The sequence below is a fragment of the Talpa europaea genome (genome assembly GCF_964194135.1).
Source record: "Talpa europaea genome assembly, chromosome: 8".
Lineage (NCBI taxonomy): Eukaryota > Metazoa > Chordata > Mammalia > Eulipotyphla > Talpidae > Talpa > Talpa europaea.
In genome coordinates this window covers 24,129,623-24,142,256 of record NC_140075.1, presented here as the reverse complement: position 1 = coordinate 24,142,256, position 12,634 = coordinate 24,129,623, and the positions used below count along the sequence as shown (strand labels likewise).

The following is a 12,634-nucleotide window of genomic DNA, read 5'->3' as shown; positions in this document are numbered from 1 at the left end:
TCACCCGCCGGGGGGGCCCTGGTGGAGGGGCCGGAAGGTGAAGAAGATGGGCTTGTCAGGCATCAGGATGAGGTTGAAGGTGGTGTGCACGTCCATGAGATGCTGGAGTTCAACTCTGAAGTTCTCCAGAAGCTGAGCAAGAGGGGTGGCGGGCTTATGGCGGGGCAGGGGACGCCCCCCCGCCGCTCCCCACCTCTAGGCAGTGTCTGCTCAGGAGAGCCAGGAGCTCAAGGAGTCTCCCAGCAGCTCCCCATTTAACTCTGCAGAGCCCGCAGACACACCGCCCCGCCTCACCGCCTTGATTCAGGCTTTGGTTTGGCCTCATCCCACCCGCCCGCCTCCCGTACTGCCGGCACTGGACAGACGGCCAGCGCGCACCCATGGGTGATGAGTGGATGAGCCCCAAAGAGGAGGCAGCAGAAAATTGGGGAGCCCATAGTGGGAGACAGATGTTTGGCTCTGGCAGAGTTGGGGGTAGGAGGGTGGTGCCTATGCGGGACCAGGGTTGTCCAGAGGGCCCGGGCCCGACTCACGTGGATGAGAAAGAGAGTCATCTCCAGCTCGGCGATGCGCCGGCCCACACACTGCCGCACGCCCCAGCCGAAGCCCAGGTTCCGGAAGTGAATGAGGTCCTTGTTTTGGCCCAGCCATCGGGTGGGATCAAATTTGTGCGGTTTGAAGAAGTAGGTGGGGTCTCGGCCCATGGCGTAGATGGCCACCTGTACCAGCGTCTGGGGGCGACGTGAAGCAAGGCCTGACCTCACCTCCTCACCGTCCTAAGTGCAGCCCGGCATCCTGCTCCCCTGCCTGTCCGGCCAACCCACACAGGCCGTTGCCACCGTGCAACCTTGGGCGAGGCCCCATCCCCGCCTGAGCATGGCTGATCGGGAGGGCATGACTGGAGAACTTAGGCTGGGGATGGCCCGAGGGACCATCTTGTCGCTCCCACAAGCCCACACCCCCCTCCCAAGCAACCGCGGGGACTTCCTCCTAACCCTGGGCCCATGTGCCCGCCACCTCTGCCTTTCACTCAAATTGGCACATAAGCTGCCAAGGGCCTCAGCAGAAAGAACAGCAGGACAAAGGTCCCCCATGCACTTTGCGCTCTGCCCACCTGCGCCCACCACTCCCGCCACACCTACCTTGGCAGGGATCAAGTAACCTCGAAGGACAAAGTCGTTTTCCACATATCGCTGCAGGGTCACGGAGATGGGGTGGAGTCTGCCAGAACAAAGCGTTCACAGCCTCAAGGCCTGGACAAAGTCCCTCCCTGCCCCCACCGCACCCCTGGACCCAGCCACAGCAACCTGAGGAATTTGCAGGCAGGACCCCGACTTTTTCTCCTCCCCATTCCCAGCCAACTCCCTTGCTTCTCACCACCTTCTGTCCATCTCCCCCGCTAGCCCCTCCTGGTCCCCCTGCACTGCCCATGGGCTGTGGTGACGTGGAGCAGGCCGCGCGGGCTTGCCTCAGTGTCTCCTTGATGCTGGCTTTGAGAAGCGGGACCAGCTGCACCATCTTGCTCAGGTCTCCCTGGGCCTGACTCCGGGCGGCCAGGACCTCCTCCCGCAGCATCTCCTGCAGCTGTGGGCTGCGCCCCATCTCGTAGATGTGCCACTGCAGTGTCATGGACGTCTGGCAGGGAGTGTGGAGGTGCGGAAGATCAGGGGACTGTCACTCCTGAGGCGCCTAGACCCACGTAAAATTTTCAATTCCAAGAACCTCTTCCCACCCTCATCCGGGAACCCAGAGGCACCAGCCACAAAAGCAAAGCACAATTCCAAAGACAGATGTCCAGATGTCTTTCTCAGCCCATCTCTGGACTTGTCCCTCACGTTACCAGGGTACCCCATCCCCCAAGCCAGTGAAGGATCCCCTCACAGCCAGAGGACCCCACATGCTGACAGAAGCCAAATTCTTCTGTATTGTCTAGACTTCTGAATGACTGCTGCTCCCTTTGGAACGCCTGATAAACCACCCTCCCTCTCCCTCGAAGTTCTCATCTGCCTCGTGCCGCACAGCAGAAAGTCAGGCTCACGGCACTGAAACAGAAGCCAGCGGCGTCATTCGCATGCGTGAACAGCACGGGTTCGAGCTGCAAGAGTCCACTTCTGTGCACCTGTTGTCAATGAGTAAGTTGACCCTCCAGATCCCAGGGTTCTGCATTTAGAGACTGGAGCATCGGAGGATGTGGGTATCCTTAGAGGCTCCCTAAGCCAATCTCCCAAAGATATCGAGGGAGGACAGTAACGAAGTTTCAGAGATTTCAAATGTGACACGCCGACTCTCAGCACCCCAGGGCCCCCCATTCAAGGGTCCACTGCGCCGTGATTCACCAGAGGTTGTGTGCATTCACTGGGGCGTGAGTGACCCTCCTGAGGGGCCCAGTGCTAGATTCCACAGTATTGGGACCCCAACCCGGGCAACCACCCCAGGACATGGTTCGTGGCACATTATCTTGCCAAGAATCAGGTACTGCCTATGGTCTCTCCAAGAGGCTTGGACACTCCTTCTTCCTCCCAAGAGGAGCAATCGTGAAAAAAATGCCATCCATTAGGAGCGTCACTGGTGGCGCAGGGGATAAGTCTCAAGCACTATCAAGCTATCGCCAGTGACTGCAGCCTGAGTTCGATCCCTGGCCAGGGAGCTGACCCACATGGCGCAGCAGACCTCTCCTGTCTCGCCTGCTGCTCCCCTCAGCAGTGGATTTCAGTAGATCCACCTGTTCTGCTCCCCACTCTGTCTCTGGTGAATCCTTTCAGCTGTCTGCTGCTCCCAACCCCACCCCTACCTCTCTCCAACATGCACCTAATGCTTTAGTCCCACTGAGCTACACACAAATCCCGGAAAGTGTCCTCATGCTATTTCCTTGTCCTACATTTCCCTCCCCAGCCTAGGGAGCAAGTATGTACTCTTTCAAGGTTCAGCCTGCATTTGTCTGGCTACCTCCAAGGCCTGACACAGAAGACACTTGTTTAATAAGAGAGTTAACTAAGTTACTAGCTATGTGACCTTGAGTAAATTCCTTGACCTCTCTGCGTCCAGTGTTGTCTGTGAATACTAAACAAGTTAACACACTTGAAAAGTTCAGGGCACTGCCTGCCATAAAATCCGTGCTGAATAGATGTTACCTAATAATAATAGCTTCCTGGGTGCAGGGGAGCATTTTTTTGGAGATCTCGTCCACATAACTGACAAATGAACGGTGCTTAAAATCTGCGTAAATGTGTCATCCACAGCCTGTCTCAGGGACTGAGATGCCACCACGGGAGCACAGTGTAAATGTGATACCTAGGAAAGAGGATTATTTGTCCAGGGGGATTTGTCAAGAGCTTGACATTCCCTAGTCCTGAAACGCTCTCTGCCCCCTCTCCTCCCGGCGACAGCTTTCAAGACACGGGTTATCCATTCGAACTCCTCCTTGGAGCACTCGCTGGGTCCTGCAAGGCCACGCTAGTGTCTGCCCTCCCTTGGGTGCCGTGAGTACCTGGGCCGTGCGGGTTGTCCAGCCCCACATCACGGAGTGGGAAGCCGCTGTGCACGTTCTGCCCTCCTGTCACTGGCAGGGCAGCGTGCCCTCTAAACCCAAGCACGGAAACCCTAAACCCCAGGCCCCCACAGCGCGACTGTGTTTGCAGATGATTAGTGTGAACCGCGACTGTGTTTGCAGATGATTAGTGTGAACCGAGGCCATGTGGGTGGGCCCTGGTCCAACAAGACTGGATTAGAAGAAGTGGGCTTAGAAGAAGAGGTGAGGACAGACACAAGATCGAAGAGGAGCCAAGGCAGGCTCAGGAGAAACCCTCCTGCCGACACCTTGACCTTGGACTCCTGGCTCCAGAAATTAACTTTCTGCTGTTTCAGCCACCCAGCCTGGGTCCTTTCCTATGGAAGACCTAGCTGGCTGATACCCATTTCTTCTCCGAGCTGTTGGGCCATGTGAGGTCTATTATATTCATCTTCCTGTTCTCTCAGTGTCTGGATCACACCTAACTATAAACAGTAAATGATTAGCCCTCACTATCACGTTAGCATCACAGTGTTCAAGATATTAGACACAGGACAGATGAGTTTTGACATTCAAGAGAAGTTTCTAGGCTACCATGTCCCCATAGGCAGTACCTGAGGGAAACATCTCAGAAGATGCCCTCTGGCACCAGGGGAACCTGCCTGACTGAGTTCTGGAAGCCGGAGCCCGAAAGACAACAAAAAGACCCTGGCGGGCTGAGGCCGGGGCAAATTCCACAGGCTTCCAGGTTTGCCAGGTCTTTCCCTGAATCCGAGTGAGCCGTGTCTTCCGCCTGAGCCCGCCGGGTTTCCCGACAGACTCGCGAGGACCCTGAGCCCACCACCTGCCTGTCATTCCCTTGGCACAGGCAGGAACTCCATGGCAGAGCAACCTCAGCTCAGGCCCCAGGGTGACCCAACTTGACTACGCCCTCTTAGAAGGTTGGGATTGGGAAATGGAATCCCTGGAGAAGCAGGGCTCAGACAAGGAGGCTGGTGGGGAAGGACACAGGAGGCAAAGGAAGGACAGGCTGTGCCCTCTGGCATTCTCACCGTGTCCACGCCCCCGGCCAGCATCTCTGTGATATTGGCCTTGACGTCCTCTAAAAGCATCTTATTACTCTCCAGCAGGCGGTAGAGGACGCCCGGGTAACCGTCGAATTCTCTTTTCTGTCTCAAGTCCCAGGAGAAGTTCTGGGTGTACATCTCGGCTGTGGGGCCGGGGGAGAGAGAAAAGGGCGAGGCCCTCAGAAGTTGGAGGGAAGAAGCATCTCCCGTGAGAGCTGGTGCCAGGGTCTGGGAGGTTCTGGAACCTGTGCTTTTTAGGGGACCCTTTGAGCACACGCTCTCTGCTAAGCCCCCTCTTGAGTTCTTGACCACAACGCTATGGGGTAAGCGATGTCTCCACGTTGCGAATGAGGAAACGGCAGCCCTTGGAGGGCGGCGACTCATCCAAGGTGTGAGGGTGTCAGGGGCAGGGGTGGGTTTTGACTCCAGGCCTGGTGACATCCTCCACCCCAATTGGCATCACCTGTCCTCACCCATTCCTATCTGCCCTGTCTGAAACTGATCTTTAACCCTGTAGGGATCACGGGCTCCTTGGAAGATTGTGATGGACATCTTTGATCCTCTTTCTCCAGAAAATCTAATCATCCCAAAATCCAGGCCTCACCCCACCTCTCAGGGATTCCAGGGAGTTCCTGATGCCCATCCCTGCCCACCTGCGGGGAGGTTTCCCACATGGCAAGCCAGCATCCCGAGCCCTAACTAGGAGGCAGACTGACACCTGTGCTCCCAGCTAGTGCGTTCCCTGTCTCAATCTCTCCTCCTCCCTCCCCCAGGCCTGCGTTTCCCACCCGCTGGATCGCCAGGACTCCCTTGGCCCAGATTTGGCCGCCCAAGGTCCAGCCAGGGGCATCCTCACCCTTATTAAAAATTACATCCCAGGCAGCCACATGGTCCTTCCAGGTCTTGGTCCTGAGCAGACGGAACAGGTCTGGGGGGAAGTGGAGCATGGGCACGCTGGTGTGGAACATCTGGTAGACAGCATCAATGAAGCGCTCAGACTCGGGGTCCACTCTCTCCCCTAGCATCCCCAGGCGCTCCCCAAATATGACGTTGGTGATGGCTGCAGGAGGAGACAGGCTGAGGAGCCCCTTCCAACCCAGCCACCAGAGTGCCCCCCGCCCCAAGGGTTCCCCACCCCCACACAGAGTAAGGAAACGGAAGCCTGAGGAGCTGAAATGGCAGAGCTTCGGAAATCACCTTTCGGGCAACCGCTCAAGTCCTTTGGAAAGGGCTCTCATAGGTGGGAAGCAGTCCTCGGCAGAGCTTGGAGAGGCCCACCCTTCCGCCAGCAACCCAAAGAGCCCCTGGGTGTCCCTCTTGGGAAGAGAGATTTCTTATCTATAATTGTCTGAGTTGATGTTCAACAGTCCTGCATTGCTAAAGGACCAGGATACGTTCTGAGAAGGTCATCATTAGGCAATTCCACTGTGTAAACACCAAAATGTAACTACCCAAATGCAGGAGGTAATGCCTACCACACATCTCGGCCAGATGGTGTAGTCTGTTTTGACCACTGTCATACACGGTCTGCTGTTGACCAAACAGTCGTTAGGCCACACGTGAAACTAGTCAGATAGGACATGAGGAACATAAATCCCCAGGTGACTGGCCATCCAGGATACACTCTGCCTGGAGCGAAGAAGTCACAGCAACCCCAAGTTTTCTCGCCTACTGGGTCATCCTGGGTATGAATGCGGATTTCATACCAAACTCTGCACATCCCAAATCTCCTGCAGTGGCCACAGGATCCCCATCCACCGTAGGGCCTTTGCCTGAGGTATGCTCTCCCCCGATAATACCTGACCTCCTTCCACCATCTGGATCACACCTACCTACCTCTTCAAACACCCCATCCAGATTAGTCACTCAAGCCTCCTGCTCCTGCCCTGGATTGCGGGTGGTGGAGGATGTGCTCAGCAGCTCCTCCCAGAAGCCCAGCCCTGTGCCCCTTCGGGGTCTGTGCTGGGTCTCAAGGCGGATTCTGGGCTCTCCCACCCCCGGGACCACGGCCAGCATGGTGCCATCCCCTTACACTCAAAGGCGAAGCGAAACAGGTCATTGCTGATGTCCCCTGAGAACTTTCCCATGTCCTGCTGCTCCACGCGCCTGTGCAGGAGGCTGACGAAGTCCTGAGACACCGGGTCCAGCAGGGGGATGAAGTTCTTTATCGACTCCGGAGCCATCACCTCCTGGTTCAGGGTCAGCCGGTCTCTCTTCCAGGCCGTGGACTTCCTGAGAAAACAAGGGCCCTCGGGCCCTCATGGTCACAGACCCAACCTGGCAAACACAGAAGGGCTGGCGTGGCTCGCCCAGGAGGCCAAGGCACAGGCCCAGAGTCCAGCACTCATGTCCATCCCAGCCCTCAAGTCCCCCCAAGGCCCTCTGCCCCTCACCTCCTCGCAGCTTCTGCCTGGCCTTAGGATGAGACAAGGAGAAAGAGCGGGGAGAACAAACCTCACCCCCTCCTCATGCACCCGCTGCTGCCACTAGACAGCAGAAACTCTTAGGACTTTAGGACACGTCCCCACCCCCACCCCCCCACCGCCGTCCACCTCCACCCCAGGCTGCCTTCCCACCTCCCTGTCGCCTGGTGGATGCTCACCTTCTGCTATTGAAGGGCCTCTCTACATCACTGTTCTGGCTCCTGCCCGGACCAGCCTCTCCTCACCACACCCCCGCCATGTCCCACTGCTGTTGTTGGGGGATCTCAGGTGCCCGGAACTGAGTTAAACCTCAGCTTTATAGCTTATTCTCAGAAATAGATCTGTCATGCAGAGCCCTCTTTGTCGTGGTGGGGGTCGGTCTGGTTATTATAAACTTACTTACACACGCCCCCCTGGCCCTCCCACCTCTGCCCTGCCCCTCTGAGGGGAGCCTGGGACTTGCTTGTTTGCTGTGTAGCTAGCTTGACTGATCTGCATGCATTTCTAGAACATACTAAGAAAAACTGTTTACTTGGTCTTAACTTCTTTCAAAAGCTGGCATGCTCAGGGATTTTCCTTGTTTGCTCAGTTTTATGTTTCTGAGCCTCAGCTGCAGCACCGTGGGCCATGCTCCTCTCTCCCCCTCGGGGCTACTGGGGGGACGTGGTGGGGGTGGGGTGGGAGCGTCCCTAGGAGGTTTGTGAAAACTGAGCTTCAGGCGATAAGGACTGGCCTTTTCCCCAGCCCGGCTGGGTTTGTCACTCCTGCTAACCAGGAACGGGAGACCCATTTGTTTGGCACCAACGCCTGAGGTGGTCACTTTCGCAGTTCTGATGAGCAGCTTGGTAGAAACTCCACTTAAACCCAGTGATTTGTCTGGTTTCTCTCCGCCCCTTTAGACAGTAGGGGACTCCCGCCTGTCCGTAGCCCTGAAATATGGCCAAGCCGTTGGCCATCAGCATATTCCAGAGGGGCAGGAATATTCAGGGAGTGCCTGAGCGCCAGCTAGAAAGAGCAGGGCAAGAGGCCCTCTGCCCTCACCACAGCGGCCAGCCCCTCCGTCAGGCCCCAGAGCCACCCAGGACTCACTTCAGCAGGACTCCGATGGGCCTCTGGAAGTGCTGGTGATAGGACACCCAGGGCGGGACTCGATAACGCTCAGGGTTGGGACCTTCGAACTTAAAGAGAAGGGCCACGTCTTTAGGGTCGATGATGTAAACGGACTCCAGGCTGCCGAGCTTCTCCCTGGAGGGCGGAGAGTGGGGCTGCGATGTCAGGATTTTAAGGGGATCCCGCAGACCCTGGGCGATCAGGACCATGGCCGGTGATTAAGAGCCAAGGACAGCCTGGCCGCAGAACATGTCCCCAGCCTCCTGGCTGTGCGATCCCAGGCAAGGCCCCCAACCTCTGCTTCTTCTGGTCAGTGGCGATCCCACCAGTGTCTCCTTGTCTCTCAGGGCTGTGTCTGCAGACGACCCCGTCAGGCGTCAGCAAGTGCAGCTTTGTGCCACTGCCAGTCACGGCTCGTCCCCAGGACCACAGATTCCCCTGTCCCGTGCTCCCTCCTCAGCCACACCTGTCAGCCCACCACAGAGCTCAGAAATGTCGCCCCTCCATGTCACCACCGAACGACCAAACCGGAGTGACTGCAGGTCCCTTGCTAGTGGGTCAGACACCTGCCACTCGATCCCTGCCAGGCTCCAGGTGGAGCCCTCTGACAAAGCAATGTCTCCATTAAAACATAACCAACGTGTGACTCCAGGACCTAAGTACAGAGACACCGCCCAAGGAGCTTTGTGGACAGTCTCTTAAAACGGGGCTGTCACAAAACAGCAGAAAACTCCGTTTCTCACTTGCATCTGCCTTTTGCCTAAGAAAGTGAATGCAAAACACTTGAAGGCAACGTGTCCCAAAACCACACAGGTACAAGCCGAGGTAACTCTCCTTCAGATTCTCTCTCTCGCCCCTCCCTCCCTCACCCCCCTGTCTCCCTCTCCTGCTTTTCTCCCTTCCCTTCTGCCCTCTCCAGAGAGAAAGAAAAGGGATCAGCACTTTAACCACTGCCCCATGGGGCCTGAGCGTATCTTCCCAAGTCTCCTCGACATTTGACCTTCGTCCATGGCTTCCCAAAAAACCCTGGTGTTTTTCCAGCTACCACATGTCCTCATGCCACCATCCAGCTCAGTCAAATCCTTGAACTGCCATTATTATTATCAATTCCACTTCTGGGAACCCGGCCCAAGGCAATGATCTGACACAGCAGAACAAGGCCTGATGGATGAGCACATTCCTCCCAGCACCCTCATTTCTGATCGTGAAAAAGCCCAGAGTGGACTAAATGTCCACCTTCATGATCTGGCCAGAGAGTGTGGCTGCTGTGCACGGCTAGGCTGCCTTTTAAGCTGTAGGAGACAGAAAAACGCGGCCAGAAACCCTCCGTACGTTGCTGTGGGCGATACCAAACTTTCCATACCATGCATCCCCATTCTCGATGGTGCACACATAATCTTGAAATGGGGATAGTATTTGACTCCAAGTTTTCTTTTTTTTTTTTTTTTTAAGATTTTTCTTTATTTATTTTTGTGAGAAGAACTAGGGTATAGGCCAGAGGTGGGGCGGGGGAGGGCTGTGAGAGGATTCACCAGAGACAGAGTGGGGAGCAGAACAGGCAGATGTACTGGAATATACTGCTGAGGGGAGCAGTGGGCAAGACAGGAGAGGTCTGCCGCGCCATGTGGGTAGCTCCCTGGCTGGGGACCGTAATCATGGTGATAGCAATGAGACTTAATCCCTGGCCACCACAGAGGCCCCTATTCCAAGTTTTCATTTGCGATTGTCTTTATTATCTAAATTGTTCTATAAAGAAAACAACCTGTGAAAGTTGTAGTTTAAATTCCTCATGTTTATGCAGAAGTTTATCATCCCCAGGCTGTAAACTGAATAGAATGGAATCACACAGAACTGACACAGGCCTGACAATTGGGTTCCAGCCCTGGCTGGACTCTGATGAGCTGTGTGACCTTCACGAAACACTTCTCCTGGGCCTCAGTTTCCCCACGGAAGAGGGAAACGGTAACACCCACCTGAAGGACATGCTGGCGGCTCAGATGAAAGGGACTCAGAGGGGCTTAATAAAATAAGGACTTCCTCCCTGAGGGGGTAGGAACTGGGGAAGGCAGAGGATAAGGAGAGAAGTCCACAAAGGGAGGCTGGGGACAGAGGCACTGCAGGCCTAAGAGAGAGAAGAGAGACACAGGAACAACCTTCTTCCAAGCCCGGTACTCAGCCCGGGGCCACGCTCAGCTGAGATCTCAGAGGAAGGGGGTGGGGTGGGGGGGGTGAGCAGCTGTACCCTACACAAACAAGCCGCTCCCGCCCACCCGCCCAGCAAGCCAGCGAGGCGTCACAGCCATGCCCTTTCTCCATCTTGACCCTTTTCCACTTCAAGTGAGAGTCCTTGTCCCTCCTGGTGTCGCCTCCTCGCCCCAATCACCACCTCCACCACCTTGCACCCCGCCATGAAGCGCTCACCGAGGCAAAGAACCCGCTGTGGCTTGAAGGTTACCCGTCTCAGAAACTGCTAAAGCAGAACAAGCCAGGGTGGGGGTGGGGGCACTCAGGCGAAGGCCCAGACAGACGCTTGGGGAAGACACTCAGTGTGAGGGACACAACCGGCTTCTCCAGAGCTGTGCGGGCAGCCACACGTCAGTACCCAGCAGGACAGGGTCTTGCTGGGTGACCGGTTGCAGAATTCTAGCCTCTCTGGCCTTCAATCGCCTGTGACATTGGGACTGATAAACTTACCTCCCAAGGCGCCCTGCGGATGACCCCCAGAGAGTATCAAAAGGTAGAGGACCCATGAGTAGAAGCGCAAGAGCTGGGAACGGTACACATCGTCTAGGAAACCTTATCCCCCCTTCTGCCACGCTCTCAGGCATGGAAGGAATAAAATCAGAAGGTGGGCAAGAGCTGGATCCAGGCAACCGGACCGTTTGGGAAGGGAAGGTGCAGGAGGGCTCCCCGGCCTCGCTACCTCCCTAACCCTGCCCTCTGTCAGACTTACCTATATATGGGGCCATACTTCTGGAAATTCTGCTCTTGGTGGTAGTGGATTTTGTGAAGGCCCTTCTCCCTCCAGAAATGATACAGGTTTAGCCAGCCGTTGTCCCCGGGAGAGGGGATCTCACTGAAGGGGCGAGGGCTGGGGCAAGTGGCGAGGCCAGCCCCCATCCCAGGGGGCACCCTGGGATGGCCAGGGCCCTCCCAAGGGGTGCCCAGGAGGGGCTGGCAGCCTTTGACCAGGACTGGGCGCAGAGGAAGCCCCCTGGCCAGCATGCTGCCCCCACTGAGGAAAGGCCAGCCGAGCAACTCTGGCCCTGGGCCCCCAGGTCCTGGCTTATAACCACCGGCTCAAGGCTAAGGGAGAAGCTGACTAAGGAGTCAGCTCCCTCCTCCTGCTGGCTGAAGCTCACTCACAGCCCCTCCCGGACTTGGGGTACTGAGATAGAAAGGAATTTAGCACAAAGGCGGCTAGTAGTCCCTCACTCCTGCCCGCCCCCCACCTCCCGCCCCCATGGCAGAATTCCAAGAAAACAGTTGGACACATTTCAAAGCAAATCAACACACCCAGTCAGTTTAGACCCTTATCTCACACTGGGTGCCACTAGCTATAAAACTTCTTGTCTTAGTTCACCAACAGAATGCAAAGGCCCAGTGGTCTTGTTAAGTAAAACTGGTTGGAACGCATTCAGGACCCCATTTGTGAGCCCCCGCCCCTCCCCATGAACTAAGCAAATATTTCTATCAGCAGCCTTAATGGCCAAGGAAGCAGCTCCCCTTGGCGTCCGCCCGCGCTCACTCGTGAGCGTGTACTTTCAACTACGAAAGAAGATTTCTAATGCACCTGTGCTGGCTTCTGCAGGAACTCTTTCCTGAGCAGATGTCAAGACTCTCCTGGGTCCCTCCCCGCCCCGGGGCCTCAGCATGGTGGTGAGCCAGCCCAGAGGAATTCTCCGCAGTGAGTCGTTCCCTTGCTCTCTTCCTTTTCTGCCTTTCCTCTTCATCTACCCAGAGGCTCAGAACATAATCTCTCCCTTGTCTGCCCTTCACAGCTCCCCATTTATCAGGTGGTGATATTGTCCCAGGCCTGCAGGTCCCAGTGGCCAGTGGGTTTCACCTGAAGGTGAACCTGAAGGTATGTGGGAGCAGCAGAGCTTGTGAAAGGGAGGCATTCACCTGGCCTCCTCCTTCTTTCCTGCTTTTGCTCTTTTACCGCCAAGAAAATCTCTCTCTCCTCCCTTGTGCTCAACGCCCACTCCCAACCACACGCTGTCCTCAGGACAGAGATGTCACATTGGTCTCTCACCTCGAACCAAGGAACAGCCTTGGTGCATTTTAACAGGGAGACACCCCACCAGGGTGTCTCTCTCGGCCTGTCTTGAGACACTGCTCCTTCTGCCTTCCCTGCTCGACTGCTGACCCAGAGTGAGTCCTGAAGTTTCCATATTCGGTTTTCAGAAAAACAGCCTAAAAATTAGAATTAGGAGGAAAGGTGATTTTTTCACCTGCTTTCTTTGAAAACTGCTCTCCGAAGTTATGAAATAGTCAAGTTCACGTCTTTATCCATAAATGGATGA

General features: G+C 56.0%; 1 protein-coding gene across 1 annotated transcript; it reads right to left on the bottom strand.

Moving 5' to 3' along the window:
* CYP11A1 (cytochrome P450 family 11 subfamily A member 1) lies at positions 1-11,333 on the bottom strand (the record flags this gene model as incomplete). The annotated part of the gene is made up of 9 exons (XM_084240122.1): positions 1-132; positions 534-731; positions 1,143-1,221; positions 1,469-1,635; positions 4,561-4,718; positions 5,432-5,635; positions 6,608-6,807; positions 8,088-8,243; positions 11,062-11,333. 9 exons carry the CDS (start codon positions 11,331-11,333, stop codon positions 1-3), a joined length of 1,566 nt encoding a protein of 521 aa, XP_084096248.1.
* Between the last annotated feature and the right edge of the window lie 1,301 nt (positions 11,334-12,634).